The following is a 16,207-nucleotide window of genomic DNA, read 5'->3' on the forward strand; positions in this document are numbered from 1 at the left end:
ATAAAATAAAATAAAATAAAATAAAATAAAATAAAATAAAATAAAATGAGTTTCCAGTGGTGACAACCTATCCACGAGAACACACTTCTTGCAAAAAATCTCCTGCATCCCTCTCCAGAAGAGGAGAAGAGGAAACACAAGAAGAAATGCCTGGTGCAGAGCACCAATTCCTACTTCGTGGATGTGAAGTGCCCAGGACGCTATAAAATCACCATGCTCTTTACTCATGCACAAACAGTAGTTTTGTGTGTTGGGTGTTCCATTGTCCTCTGCCAGCCTACAGGAGAAAAAGCAAGGCTTATGGAAGGATGTTCCTTCAGGAGGAAGCAGCACTAAGAGCACTGTGAATCAAGATGAGTGGAAAACCATCTCAATATAACACATTTTAGATAAAAGATTTAAAAAAAATGAGAGAGATATGGGACTCTTGCTTTCACTTGAATACTTGCAGGCCACTGTAGGGTTATTTATTTTATCTTTTTGTAGAGATGGAGTCTTGCTCTGCCACCCAGGCTGGAGTGCAGTGGTGCGATCTCAGCTCACTGCAACTTCTGCCTCCCGGGTTCAAGGAACTCTCCTGCCTCAGCCTCCTGAGGTGCTGGGACTACAGGCACGAGCTGCCACGCCCGGCTAATTTCTTTCGTATTTTAGTAGAGATGGGATTTCACCGTGTTGCTCAGGCTGGTCTCGAACTCTCGAACTCAGGCAATCCGCCCACCTCGGCTTCCCAAAGTGCTAGGTGCATGAGCCACCATGCCCGGCCACTGTAGGGTTATTAACTAGCTTAATTTCAATATTGTTGTGTCTCAGGGAATAGGCAAGCTCAAGGAGAAGCAAAGAGATGGGGTGATGGCTGGTTGGTGGAGCTGTCAGAAGACACTCAACATTTATTAAGTTTGCCATCTTATATGGGGAAGGATTATGGTGCCCCCAAACAATTACAACATTAACATCAAAGATCAAGAGCCCTGAAGTGAGCACATGCTATTGGAAAAATGGTGCTAACAGATTTGCTCCATGCAGGGTTAGCACAAATCTTTAATTCATAAAAAATACAATATTTGCAGAGTATAATAAAGCATAGTGCAATAAAAGGAGGCATGCCTGCACCATGCTTCTCAAAGCAAGCTTTATTTTGAACAAAGGCCATTTGATGGCCGGGCAGGGTGGCTCATGTCTGTAATCCCAACACTTTGGGAGGCTGAGGCAGGAGTTTCATTTGAGCTCAGGAGTATGAAACCAACCTGGACAACAATGGGAGACCTCATCTCTACTATTTAAAAAAAACAAAAACAAAAACACCCAGGTCATTTCATGAATATAATATATTGATTTTCAAGAAAAAAATCCATTAAAAAATAGACTATATAACTATAGAATTATTTTCAAACTCTATTCACATTTCTTTTTATTTTACAGACTGAAAAAAGGTCCTATATTTACATTTCTTTTAATTTTAATTAAGATAATACCTTTTTGTCTATGAATGCAAGATAAAAGATTCTTATTTTAAAGTACACAACGTTAATTACTGGCCAGCTATTGATATTTTATTTCTTCCATACATAGTTCTTCCTGGAAAATGTCAAATAGAAACATCAGTGTAGTAATCTTTAAATATACTTCATAAGTAAAATAAGAGATTTTGTTAATATGATTTTGAGAATTTGCTATTTTTTTTTTTTTTTGAGATGGGAGTCTTGCTCTGTTGCCCAGGCTGGAATGCAGAGGCTCAGTCTTGGCTCACTGCAACCTCTGCCTCCTGAGTTCCAGCGATTCTCCTGCCTCAGCCTCCTGAGTAGCTAGGACTACAAGCACCTGCCACCATGCCTGGCTAATTTTTATATTTTTAGTAGAGATGGGGTTTCACCACGTTGGCCAGGTTGGCCTCGAACTACTGACCTCAAGTGATCCGCCCACTTCGGCCTCCCGAAGTGCTAGGATTACAGGTGTGAGCCACCGGGCCTGGCTGGATTTGCTATTTTTAATCTTCCTGTGGATCTCAGTTTTACCTCAATGATAATTACCAAATTAACCTTTCAATGCACAGTGGAATGCAATTAAACACTGTAGTAGTATATTATTTATTTTATTTTTTTCTTTTTTAAAAATTAGCCCCACTTTATAGTTGAAATGTGGTAGTAGATTATAATCAGGCTCTGTTAACAGAGAACTTGGGAAAAATAAGGTTGCTCACAATGAATCCATCCCATGATATTGCCAAAGCCTAGTTTCAATTTAACTTCTGTCAGTGCAATTTGTGGATATATTTCTATAGCGTGACCTTGTTTTTCAGAAGTAGACACAGGAGTTCTTCACAGCTTAGCTGTCTGAAGTTTTAAGGTTTGGTCCACATAGCCAGGCCAATGTTTACAGTATACTTTGGAATGTGAGTGACTGAGGATTCACTTTAAGTTTTTAAAGCTGGTAAGTCCATGTAGCCAGTAAGGCTGTGCAGTCAGCCTTGTTAGTTTTTTTTTTTTTTTTTTTTTTCCTGGGACAGAGTCTTGTTCTGCTGTCCAGGCTGGAGTGCAGGGGCATGATCTCAGCTCACTGCAACCTTCGTCTGCTGGGTTCAAGAGATTCTCGTGCCTCAGCCTCCCTAGTAGCTGGGATTATAGGCGTATGCCACCATGCCCGGTTAATTTTTTCTTGTATTTTTAGTAGAGACGGTTTTGCTGTATTATCCAGTCTGGTCTCGGAACTCCTGGGCTCAAGCAGTCCTTCCGCCTCAGCCTTCCAAAGTGCTGGGATTATTTTTGTATTTTATTGTTATTATTTTTTTGAGATGGAGTTTCACTCTTGTTGCCCAGGCTGGAGTGTGATGGCTCGATCTCGGGTTACCACAACTTCCGCTTCCCAGGTTCAAGCAATTCTCCTGTCTCAGCCTCCCAAGTAGCTGTGATGACAGGCATGCACTACCATGCCTGGCTAATTTTGTATTTTTAGTAGAGACGGGGTTTCTCCATGTTGGTCAGGCTGGTCTCGAACTCCTGACCTCAGGTGATCCGCCTGCCTCGGCCTCCCAAAGTGCTGGGATTATAGGCGTGAGCCACCGTGCCTGGCCTTTTTTGTATTTTTAACAGAGACAGGGTTTCACCATGTTGCCCAGTCTGGTCTCAAATGCCTGGCCTCAAGTGATCCACCTGCCTCGAACTCCCAAAGTGGTAGGATTATAGGTGTGAGCCACTCCACCTGGCCTGATATCAGGCATCCTTACATGTGCTTATTGGCCATCTGTATATCTTTCGAGAAATGTGTATTTGTATTCAAGTCCTTTGCCCATTTTAAAAACTGAGTTCTCTTTTTATTATTGAATTGTAAGAATTCTTAATATATCTGGATACTAGACCCTTATCAGATGTTTGATTTATAAATGCTTTCTCCCATTCAGTGGGTTTTCACTTTCTTGATAGTCCTTTGATGTATAAGAATCTCTAAAATTTAGGACAGCAGAATAAAATGGAAGATACAAAATAACTTCATTTTATATAGATGATAACAAATTCTGTGTATGGTCTTATAATATATATATAAAAGAAGCATATATAAGAAGCAGATGATTTTTCTTACCTCTTGAATATTGAACCTTAGGATCTCCTTCATATACGTAGGCAATAATGTCAATAAAGTATAAAAAGTCCAGTTGTAAGAAAAGTGTGCAACTACAATAGCCCAAAGTGGCAGGGATTTTAAAATGGGTACCCATGGCACTGACTTCTGTGAAGAAAGCTGAAGAAAACAGGAATGATTAGGATAAACTACAGCTATGTTAATGCTTAGATCTGTACCATATCAGCTAAAACTCTATCCAGAATTCATACAGAATATCACCTTAATTAGTAAACTCCAAATTTTTAAATCAACTCCTTTGAAGGGGGGACGGGGGAGGGATTGCATTGGGAGTTATACCTGATGTAAATGACGAGTTGATGGGTGCTGACGAGTTGATGGGTGCAGCACACCAACATGGCACAAGTATACATATGTAACAAACCTGCACGTTATGCACATGTACCCTAGAACTTAAAGTATAATTAAAAAAAACAACTCCTTTGAAATATTAAATAGCAAAATACATGATAAATATTCAGTTGTTTGATTTTTTAAAAAAATATATTAACTAGACAGTCCATGATTCAGATTACAGGAAAAAGTAAAAATGTATTCATAGAGCTATAATGTCAACCTTAAACATTCCTTATGAATGTCAGAAGTCACCTGCAGCATTGATTTCTCTCTTTCTCTCTCTCTCTCTTCCTTTTTTTTCTTTTTTTTTCTTTTTTGAGACCGAGTTTTGCTCTTGTTGCCCAGGCTGGAGTGCAATGGCACAATCTCGGCTCACTGCAACCTCTGCCTCCCGGGTTCAAGTGATTCTCCTGCCTCAGCCTCCTGAGTAGTTGGGATCACAGGTATGTGCCATCACGCCTGGCTAATTTTTGCATTTTTAGTAGAAACGGGGTTTCGCCATGTTGGTTAGGCTGTTCTTGAACTCCTGACTGCAAGTGATCCAACCCAAAGTGCTCGGATTACAGGCGTGAGCCACTGTGCCCGGCCTGAATTCTCTGTTCCTAAAATATAGTTTCATAGCAAATTCAGAGGTTGGCATAAGGGTAAAGGAAAGAGATTGGAAGGTCCTGTTAGAAGTCATGTTTAATTATCCAATCTTTATTCAATTGAAATGATTTATAAGAATTAGGCAATACAAGGTTTCTGTAAGCAGTCATATGCAGTAGTGGTCTTTAAAGCAGGGTAAAAGCACCATGGGGGTGTGCAAGATGATCTGCTGGGGTGAGGAAAGACATATTTCGATTTATTTCTATTTGTACTCATTTTTATTCTAAAAATAAAAAACCACTCTATTAATATTTAATAAATATGTTGGCCCTGGAGTATGTCAGGTGATCACAAATCATAGGAGTCCCCCAATTCACAGGGGTTAATAATGGCATCCTCACTTGTTTGCTCGCCCTCAAGAGTATTATAGCATATTGCAGTTTAAGTACTATTTTATTTTATTTTATTTTATTTATTTTAGAGAGACTTGCTCTGTCACCCAGGCTGGAGGGCAGTGGCATGTTCTCGGCTCACTGCAACTTCTGCCTCCCAGTTCAAGCCGAATTCTCCTGCCTCAGCCTCCCGAGTAGCTGGGACTATGGGCATGTGCCACCATGTCTGACTAATTTTTGTATTTTTAGTAGAGACGGGTTTCAATATGTTGGCCAGGCTGGTCTCGAACTCCTGACCTCAGGTGATCTGCCCGCCTCGGTCTCCCAAAGTGTTGGGATTACAGGCGCGAGTCACTGCACCTCGCCTATGTATTTTTTTTTTTTTTTTTTTTGAGATGGAATCTTGCTCTATTGCCCAGGCTGGAATGCAGTGGTACAATCTCAGCTCACTGCAACCTCTGCTTCCCGGGTTCAAGCTATTCTCCGGCCTCAGCCCCACAAGTAGCTGCGATTACAGGTATGCACCACCACATCTGGCTCATTTTTGTATTTTAGTAGAGCGGGGGGTTTCACCATGTTGGCCAGGCTGGTTTCGAACTCCTGACCTGAAGTGATCTGCCTGCCTCAGTCTCCCAAAGTTCTGGGATTACGGGTGTGAGCCACTGCCCCCAGCATAAGTGCATTTATTTTAAGTGTCTTTTATTTATTTTTATTTATTTTTTTATTTTTGAGATGGAGTCTCGCTCTGTTGCTCAGACTGGATTGTAGTGGTGCAATTTTGGCTCACTGCAACCTCCATCTCCTGGGTTCAAGTGATTCTCCTGCCTCAGCCTCCCGAGTAGCTGGAATCGCAGGCATGTGCCACCATGTCCGGCAAATATTTTGTATTTTTAGTAGAGGCAGGGTTTCACCGTGTTAGCCAGGATGGTCTCAGTCTCCTGACCTTGTGATCTGCCCGCCTCAGCATCCGAAAGTGCTGGGATTACAGGCGTGAGCCACCGTACCTGGCCGAGCTGCCATTTTTCTTGAGTCCTTTGTCAGCTACTTCACCAAGCAAATAATGACAGATCATTAACTATAATATAGTCAAACACATTGCTCCCTTTAAACATTACTATATTAACAAATTATGGCTGGGCATGGTGGCTCACACCTGTAATTCCAGCACTTTCGGAGGCCGAGGTGGGCAGATAACTGGAGGCCAACAGTTCGAGACCAACCTGGGCAACATGGTGAAACCCTGTCTCTACTAAAAATACAAAAATTATCTGGGTGTGGTGGCACGACCTGTAGACCCAGCCACTCGGGAGGCTGAGGCAGGAGAATCGCTTGAACTCAGGAGGCAGAGGTTGCAGTGAGCTGAGATCACACCACTGCACTCCAGCCTGGTGACAGAGCAATACTCTGTCTCAAAAGAAAAGAAAAGAAAAAAAAAAAACATATATTCCAATTGTGAGCCTCCCACCTGTTGATTGATTCTTGCATGATCAAGAAAACTTGGATACCACTGATCTAGGGCATCAGATTTTTATATTTCCTATACACTAAGACTGTTGTTTTTCTCAAAGCAAGAGCAATCTACGTTTCTGCCTTCAGGATTCACAGTTACTGTTACTTTAAAAACAGGAAGAACCAGTATTGCCCCACCTTCTTTCGGCCTTTTTCATATGGACTTTTTACTTGACATCTTTGTAGATACGCTCTTGTGTTTTTTAATTACATATTAAAAATAATTATTATTTATTTATGAGATGGAGTCTTGCTCTGTTGTCCAGAATGGAGTGCAGTGGTGCGATCTTCGCTCACTGCAACCTCTGCCTCCGAGGTTCAAGCGATTCTCCCGCCTCAGCCTCCCAAGTAGCTGGGATTACAGGCGCCCGCCACCACCCCTGGCTGATTTTTGTATTTTTAGTAGAGATGGGGTTTCATTGTGTTGGCCAGGCTGGTCGTGAACTCCTGACCTCAAATGATCCACCAGCCTTGCCTCCCAAAGTGCTGGGATTACAGGCGTGAGCCAGTGAGTCATTGTGCTTGGTTGTATTTTTTTTTTTTTTTGAGACGGAGTCTCGCTCTGTTGCCCAGACTGGAGTGCAGTGGCTGGATCTCAGCTCACTGCAAGCTCCGCCTGCTGGGCTTACGCCATTCTCCTGCCTCAGCCTCCCAAGTAGCTGGGACTACAGGCACCCGCCACCTCACCGGGCTAGTTTTTTGTATTTTTGTTTTTTTAAGTAGAGACGGGGTTTCACCGTGTTAGCCAGGATGGTCTCGATCTCCTGACCTCATGATCCGCCCGTCTCGGCCTCCCAAAGTGCTGGGATTACAGGCTTGAGCCACCGCGCCCGGCCGGTTGTATTTTTTAATATGATCAAAGATGTACAGATGTAGGGAAAGAGAAGGAGAGAGATCATTTATTCTTTTACAGCAGTGGTTTTCAACTCCAGCTATACTTTACAATTATAGGGGCCTGTGTTCTATTCTCCGCCTTTTGAATAAACAAAACAGAAACAAGTAAAGCAAAAAAAAACCTCTGAGAGTAGGGCCAAGGAATCTGAGTTTTAAAAGGTTTCACTGGTGATTCTGTAGAGCAGTAGGTTCCCAAACTTTGCTGCATATAAGAATCACCCAGGGGAGCCTTAAAAACACTGAGACCAAGGTCACACCGCAGACCAATTGAATAGGTTGTGGGTGGGTAGCAGGTAAGTATTCCTAGTTTATGAAGATCCCTGGGTGATTTCAATGTGCAGCAAGTTTGGGACCCACTGCTGTAGAGATTAGATTTTAAAAAGTCTGCCCTTATCTGTCTTGATTGAAAAGCTCAGGGCAGAGAGGATTTTAGAGTTTGAAGGAATTTGGAACATAGCTCTTTTTATATGGCTTTGAAATCCACAAAGGAAGTGAAATCATTCTTTTATGCTGAAAGGTACAAGCGTAAATGTATTTGATCTCTGAAAACTGAATATATTCTGAAGAATGTATCCTACCTCTTGGAAATATAACCTGTAATAAGACATATTTAATTTTAGTCACACTGGTATGTTTTTACAACCTATAAATATCAACTGAATTTTTGATAATCTGATGTTTTTGGACAATCACCCAACCAAGATGAGCTGTATGTCTAACACATAAGCCTGACACATGGCAGGTTCTCAATAGCTGCTTATCAAACGAATACAAGGCCCACGGGGTTAGAGGCTTAGAAAGAAGAACGTGAAATGTATGTATTCCAGCTTAGTGTTCATTTGTAACTGAAGTGCAACACAACAGTTTTCTGTTCTCCCAATATGAATTGTAAGATCAACTTACAGTATTTCCACGTTACAAGTTATATTTCGGGGGGAAAGTCTTCATTTATAAAAACTTTCAAGTTAAAGATGAATTTTCAAATGTTACTAGGAGAAACTATCCAAGTATCACTACCTTAAACAAGAGTTTAAGGTAGTGCTGTCCAGTGGAACTTTCCATGATGATGGAATGTTCTACGTGCACGGTTATTAAATCCTTGTCCTTCTAACAGGTTGATGAAATAAAACAAAATGAAATGAAACAAAACCCTTGTCATATGTGTGACATATGTGTGACTAACTAAATTTTTTTATTTTTAGACGGAGTCTTGCTCTGTTGCCCAGGCTAGAGTTCAGTGAAGTGATCTTGGCTCACTACAACCTTCAGCTCCTGGGTTCAAGCAATTCTCCCGCCTCAGCCTCCCGAGTAGCTGGGATTACAAGCACTCGCTGGTCATGCTGGGCTAATTTTTGTATTTTTATAGAGATAGGGTTTCACTAAGTTGACCAGGCTGGTCTTGAACTCCTGACCTCAGGTGATCCGCTCACCTTGGCCTCCCAAAGTGCTGGGATTATAGGCATGAGCCACCACACCTGGACAGAACTAGTTTTTTTTTTTTTTCCTTGAGATGGAGTCTCGCTCTGTTGCCAGGCTGGAGTGCAGTGTCGTGATCTCGACTCACTGCAACCTCCGCCTCCTGGGTTCGAGTGATTCTCTTGCCTCAGCTTCCTGAGTAGCTGGGACTACAGGCATGTGCCACTATGCCCGGCTAATTTTTGTATTTTTAGTAGAGATGGGGTGTCACCATGTTGGCCAGGATGGTCTTGATCTCTTGACCTTGTGATCTGCCCGCCTCAGCCTCCCAAAGTACTGGGATTACAGGTGTGTGCCACTGAGCCTGGCCAGAACTAAATTTTTAATTAAATTAGTTAAATTAAAAGTATAATAGCCACGTGGGGCTAGTGGCTACCATACTGGACAACACAAGGTTGGGCTTAAGAAGGTACAAAACAGCTTTTTTTGATGTTCTTTATCTAGAAATTATTCTCTTGCTATTGTTTCTAACACACTACTATTTTGCCAATCAAGCAATGTAAACACATTCTCTCGATGGCTTCATCATATCTAATTGTTGGCAAAAAATTAAAAATTATGAAAGCATTTTTTTTTTTGAGAAGGAATCTTGCTCTGTCACCCAGGCTGGAGTGCAGTGGCACGATCTCAACTTACTGCGGCATCTGCCTCCTGGGTTTGAGCAATTCTCCTGCCTCAGCCTCCTGAGCAGCTGGGATTACAGGCGCCTGCCACCATGCCCAGCTAATTTTTGTATTTTTAGTAGAGACAGGGTTTTACCATGCTGGCCAGGCTGGTCTTGAACTCCTAATCTCAGGCGATTCACCCGCCTTAAAAGTGCTGGGATTATAGGCATGAGCTACTGTGCCTGCTGCTTGCTTTTTTTTTTTTTTTTTTTTTGAGACAGGGTTTCGCTCTGTTGCACAGGCTGGAGTGCAGAGGTGCCATCACGGCTACTGCAACCTCAGCCTCCTGGGCTCTAGCGATCCTCTCACCTCAGCCTCCTGAGTAGCTGAGACTATTGGCATGTGCCATCATACCGCGTAATTTTAAAATTTTTTGTAGGAATGGGGTCTCCCTATGTTGCCCAGGCAGGTCTCTAACTCCCGGGCTCAAGTGATCCTTCCACCCAGGCCTCCCAAAGTGATGGGATTACAGGCATAAGTCACTGCACCTGGTCCTGAAAGTTCTTATTAGAGGTCTACATTATTCTAAAATACCACTGCTGATAAAAGATGATACATATGTGTGGCTGGGCGCAGTGGCTCACACCTGTAATTCCAGCATTTTGGGAGGCCAAGGCAGGTGGATCACTTGAGGTCAGGAGTTCGAGACCAACTTGGCCAACAGTGAAACCCTGGTTCTACTAAAAATACAAAAAATTAGGCAGGAAAGGTGGTGCGTGCATGTAATTCCAGCTACTCAGGAGGCTGAGATATGAGAATCGCTTGAACCTGGGAAGCAGAGGTTGCAATGAGCTGAGACAGTGCCACTGCTCTCCAGCCTCCGGAACAGAGGGAGACTGTCCTTCCCACCCCCACCCCCCCAAAAAGGAAAATACATATGGGCAAAACATTTTAAAATTGCTCAGATCATTTCCTCAGCCAACATTTTGAAAGCAAATGTACTTTGGAGATTTAAATGATAATGGAATTTGTGAAGGAAAAATCAATGAGATCCTGAATCTTGTATGCAGAATGTATCATCGAATTTCTAATAACAGCTCAATCAACTTTTTTTCCATATAAGTTGAAACAGAAAAAGGATAAACTATAAAAATGATTTGTCATGAAATGTGTGAAATACAGAGGGTAAGATCACTCGACAAATACTTGAATACCTTCTAATATGCCATTCTACAAAAAAAATTTTCTTGTCAAATGCAAGTAACAGCAGATTGATTTAGCAAAGTTACATGTAATAAATGCTCTTAATTTCTGTCTTAATTTGACAACTAAATATTCAAACCAAGGTCCCCATTTGATTTGATTTGCAATGCTGCAAAATTGTATACTCTTCCTAAAAGGCATAAAGGAGAAGTAAAACAGTTACAAAACATGCTATCTTCAGACTGGGCATGGTGGCTCATGCCTGTAATCCCAGCACTTTGGGAGGCTGAGGCGGGCAGATTACTTGAGCTCACAAGTTCAAGACCAGCCTGGGCAACATGGCAAAACCGTCTCTACAAAAAATACAAAAATTAGCCAGGCTTTGTGGTACACACCTGGCATCCCAACTACTTGGTAGGCTGAGGTGGGAGGATGGTTTGAACCCAGGAGGCGGAGGGAGGCAGAGGCTGCAGTTAGCCAAGATCATGCTATTACACTCTAGCCTAGGCAATAGAACCAGACCTTGTCTCAAAAAAACAAAACAAAACCAAAAAAACCCAGAACCAACCAAACAAGAAAACCCCATGATATCCTTGGAATTAAGAAAAGAAGAAGAAGCCGGGCATGATGGTTCATGCCTATAATTCCAGCACTTTGGGAGGCCGAGGCAGGCGGATCACCTGAGGTTGGGAGTTGGAGACTAGCCTGACCAACATGGAGAAACCCTGTCTCTACTGAAAATACAAAAACTTAGCCGGGTGTGGTGGTGCATGCCTGTAATCTCAGGTACTTGGGAGGCTGAGGCAGGAGAATCACTAGAACCCAGGAGGCGAGGCAGAGGTTATGATATAGTGAGCCAGGATCGCGCCATTGCACTCCAGCCTGGGCAACAAGAGCGAAACTCTGTCTCAAAAAAAAAAAAAAAAAAAAAAAAAACAAACCAAAAAACAAAACAACAACAACAACAACAAAAATAGCAGATATATAGGGAAGAACACTTCAATGGGTGAAGTGGTAATGTCTTTCCATAATTCATTAAAAAGAGATCTTCAACACAGAGGAGTAGTTGATGATCTTAAAGCACTCACTAGTCATGAGATAGCCCTTCTGAATTTAACTGCAGGGTGCAGTGAAGATTTTTATTTTTTCTTTTTCTCTCTCTCTTTTTTCTTTTTTTTGAAATAGAGTCTTGCTCTGTCGACCAGGCTGGAGTGCAGTGGTACAATCTCGGCTCACTGTAACCTCTGCCTCCCAGGTTCAAGAGATTCTTCTGCCTCAGCCTCTCGAGTAGCTGAGACTACAGGCACACACCACCATGCCTGGCTAATTTTTGTATTTTTACTACAGATGGAGTTTCACCATATTGGCCAGGCTGGTCTTGAACTCCTGACCTCATGATCCACCTGCCTTGGCCTCCCAAAGTGCTGGGATTACAGGTGTGAGCCACCACACCCAGCCTATTTCTCTTCTTGTAGACATTTCTGAATCAGAATTAGAACTATATATGCTGTCATAATTGTAAAATCCACTTATTGTAAAAATGAAATCACATTTCTACCTATAAGTACTGACTTTGTCTTGGTTGGATAACTGAGAAAACATTCTAACTGCAACTCTTGCTTGTCCAGCTCAGATCTCCTTCGACATGACTGCCAGCATAAGCTATCTAGAATGCAAACCTGATTCTGTCACTTCCAGCTTACAGATACTTCATGGCATCCCAGTGCCTAAAGGATAAAGGCTAAGCTCCTTAGTGAGGCACAGAGGACCCTCCATGACCTGACTTCCACCTGCTTCCTCCTCCTGACGTTTTTTGCCTTTGCCTTACGCAGGAGAGCAACACCCAACAGCCACACTTCCTAGAAGGTGTCACTTTCTCTGGAAGATATCACTCTTTCTCTCAGGAAAGTGAGAAAGAAAAAAGCAGTCAGGCTGGATGTGGTGGCTCCCGCCTGTAATCCCAGCACTTTGGGAGATGAAGGCGGGCAGATCATCTGAGGTCAGGAGTTTGAGACCAGCCTGACCAACATGGAGAAACCATTTTTAGTCTCTACTAAAAATACAAGATTAGCTGGGTGTGGTGGTGCACACCTGTTATCCTGGCTACTCAGGAGGCTGAGGCAGGAGAGTCACTTGAACCTGGAAGGCGGAGGTTGCAGTGAGCTGAGATTGCACAATTGCACTTCAGCCTGGGTAAAAAGAGCAAAACTCTGTCTCAAAAGAAAAAAAAAGAAAGAAAGAAAGAAAAAAAGCAGTCCTGGGCTGTGGTAAGCTAAACTGTCCTGGTTCTAACATCTAGGCCTGGGGTTCTCCTGTTGAACCGAAACCAGGCCACTCTATGAGCATGCTGGAGCATGACAAAAATAAGACCACTTTACAGTGAGCCGATATCACCCCACTGCATGGCAGCCTGGGAGACAGAGCGAGACCCTGTCTCTAAAAAGAAGAAGAAGAAAAAAACCACTCCACAGTCATGTTTGAGCACAGACAAAAACAAGAATGCCATAAACTACAAAAAACGCGCAAACGTCTTCCTCTCCTAGCTAATATGAGTGACTGCTGTGCCCTTACTAATCACAGCTTTACCCCACCTTCTAGATAAAAATTCATCATAGAATTATCAAATCCAGAGCAAAACATTAATTCTTTAAACCCTTCCCGAAGTCATCTAATACATGTCTAAACTGCAACAAGTTCCTCTCAACTCTGCACTGAGATGCCCTCATGGTCCTTCATGGTGTGCTTTCTTCCTCACTGCAATGAACCAAGACACTCAACTTGTTCAACTGTAAGTGTGTTCCTGATGCGCTTTGGCCAGAAGGCACTGACATAAGGAAGCTTTTCCTATCTGCCCCAGGCTGGCTGAGGACTGCCACCTTCTCTGTTCCAAAGATGTCCTGTACCTTATACACTGCATTACGCAGGCTATATTATATTGAAATTCTGTCCATCCATGTCCGTCTCCCTCTGGAGACCTCGGGTCCCACAGGAACCATGTTTTATTTTTTTCCTCTTACTCATTTTTAAGTCCTCAGCTGACAAAGAACCTAGGTCATAGTCAAGTATCAAAAAAAAAAAAAAATGTTTAAAGAATGAATGAGTAGAGGCTGCACATTTCTTGGGTCCAAGATTTAAAGGTGGAGCTTCATGTAACACATCATTTTACGACATTATCAACTATAACATCATGTGCTTTAAGAATGCAGTCTGGTTGTACATGGTGACTCATGCCTGTAATCCCAGCATTTTGGGAGTCTAAGGCAGGAAGACTCCTTAAGCCCAGCAGTTTGAGACCAGCTTGATTATCATAGGGAGACTCCATCTCTACAAAAAATAATTAGCTAGGCATGGTGGTGTGCACCTGTAGTCCCAGCTACTTGAGAGGCTGAGGTGGGAAGACTGCTTGAACCTGAAAGGTCAAGGCTGCACTGAGCTGTGATGGTACCACTGCACTCCAGCATGGGTACCGAGCTAGACTCAAAAAAAAAGAACGCAATCTGGGCTTCTCCTCCTAAATCTCTTGCCTCTGGATATTCCTTTTTCTGAAGCGTGTGGAGAAACAACCTAAGTTTGGAAAGATTAAGACACATACCAATGTAGAGAAAGATTTTTTTTTTTAAGACAAGGTATTGCTCTGTTGCCCAAGCTGGAGTGCAGTGGCACAAACACAGCTTACTATAGCCTTGACTTCCCAGGCTCACGCAATCCTCCTGCCTCAGCCTGCTGAGTAGTTGGGACTACCTGGCTAATTTTTAAATTTTTTGTAGAGATGAGGTCTCGTCATGTTGCCCAGGCTGGTCTCAATTCCTGGGCTCAAGCAATTCTTCCATCTTGCCTCCCCAAGTGTTGGGATTACAGGTGTGAGCCACCACCCCTGGCCAAGGGAAAGCTTTTAAAAAAATTTAAACAAACTCAAAAGTTTTATAAGTTCTGGAAGATCATGATAAAAATGAAATATTGGAAGAAGCAAGCTGTTACCTATCAATGTTGAGAAAATGACAAAACATAGCAAGTTTTACACGGCAACATCTGTTTATAATGTGTTAAATTTTTTTTTACCTGTTCCTTAAGGGGAAAAAGTGGGTAATTCAATTAACATCATGCAGGACTCTAAACTTTCAAAGTAACTTAACTTTTTATTTTGAGACATGGGCTTGCTCTGTTGCCCAGGTTGGAGTGCAATGGCTGATTATAGTTCACTGCAACCTTGACCTCCTGGACTCAAGCAGCCCCCTTGCCTCAGCCTCCTGAGGAGCTGGAACTGCATGTGTGTGCCATCACACCTAGCTAAAACTTTCTTTTTATTTGCATTTATTATTATTATTATTATTATTATTATTATTAATTTCTGCTGGGAAGACTCAGACCCAAGTAACCTTGGATATGAGCTCTCCGCCTGGTTAAAACTTTATTACAATGCTGATTTCTTCTGTTTCTGAGTTTTTGCCAATCTTTGGCAAAGATCAAGACAGTTCATAATTCTTTTTTTTTTTTTTTGAGATGGAGTCTGGCTCTGTTGCCCAGGCTGGAGTGCAGTGGCCGGATCTCAGCTCACTGCAAGCTCCGCCTCCCGGGTTTATGCCATTCTCCTGCCTCAGCCTCCCGAGTAGCTGGGACTACAGGCGCCCGCCACCTCGCCCGGCTAGTTTTTTTTTTTTTTGTATTTTTTAGTAGAGACGGGGTTTCACCGTGTTCGCCAGGATGGTCTTGATCTCCTGACCTCGTGATCCGCCGGTCTCGGCCTCCCAAAGTGCTGGGATTACAGGCTTGAGCCACCGCGCCCGGCCCATAATTCTTAAAGTTCAGCTGCTTGTAGAGACATTTATAGCAAAATAAAAAAACTTAAAAATAAATGCTAAAGAGTACATTTTTATTCTTTTTAGAGATGGGGTCTTGCTATGTTGTCCAGGCTGGGCTTGAACTTCAGGGCTCAAGAAATCTCCCTGCTTTAGCCTCCCAAAGTGCTGGGATTACAGGCGTAAGCCACCATGCCCAGTCAAGACTAAGTTTTTAATTTTACTGCCTGGTTATACTATATATAAATATTTAAAATATCAATCTTGGGCTGGGCACAGAGATTGATCAAATATCAATCTCACACCTGTAGTCCCAGCACTTTCAGAGGCCAAGATGATAGGATTGCTTGAGGCCAGGAGTTCGAGACCAGCCTGGCCAATATGGTAAAATCCCGTCTCTACTAAAAATACAAAAATTTAGCTGGGAGTGGTGGTGTGCACCTGTAATCCCAGCAACTCAGGAGGCTGAGGCAGGAGAATTGTTTGAATCCGGGAGATGGAGGTTGCAGTGAGGCGAGATCATGCCACTACACTCCAGCCTGGGTGAGAGAGCGAAACTCCGTCCCCCCGACAAAAAAAAAAAAAAAAAATATATATATATATATATATACACACATATATATATATAAAATAAAATATCTATCATGATAATTTAATAGGAAAAGTTTAAAATATTTTATGTTTTTAAATAAAGTGACTCTGAAGTCAATAAGAATGCTGAAAACAAACTGTGTATATTTTAGTCTTTCCTAATGTTTTTATGTTCTTCTTTTAT

The 16,207-nt window shown here is 42.4% G+C and overlaps 2 protein-coding genes across 3 annotated transcripts in view; one reads left to right on the forward strand and one right to left on the reverse strand.

Annotated features, from left to right (window-relative positions):
• The window catches only part of LOC112622126 (40S ribosomal protein S27-like), a 1,593-nt gene extending 1,257 nt beyond the window's left edge, over positions 1-336 (forward strand). The window contains exon 2 of the mRNA XM_025381393.1: positions 79-336. Within this exon, the coding sequence (XP_025237178.1) occupies positions 79-336 (258 nt within the window). The remainder of the gene's footprint in view (positions 1-78) is intronic.
• Positions 1-16,207, reverse strand: part of SLC17A5 (solute carrier family 17 member 5) — a 61,030-nt gene that overhangs the window by 25,558 nt on the left and 19,265 nt on the right. For both annotated transcript variants that reach the window (XM_025384061.1, XM_025384062.1), the window contains exon 7: positions 3,574-3,732. In XM_025384061.1, coding sequence (XP_025239846.1) covers positions 3,574-3,732 — 159 coding nt within the window. The remainder of the gene's footprint in view (positions 1-3,573; positions 3,733-16,207) is intronic.

The sequence above is a fragment of the Theropithecus gelada genome, chromosome 4, assembly GCF_003255815.1.
Source record: "Theropithecus gelada isolate Dixy chromosome 4, Tgel_1.0, whole genome shotgun sequence".
Classification (NCBI taxonomy): domain Eukaryota; kingdom Metazoa; phylum Chordata; class Mammalia; order Primates; family Cercopithecidae; genus Theropithecus; species Theropithecus gelada.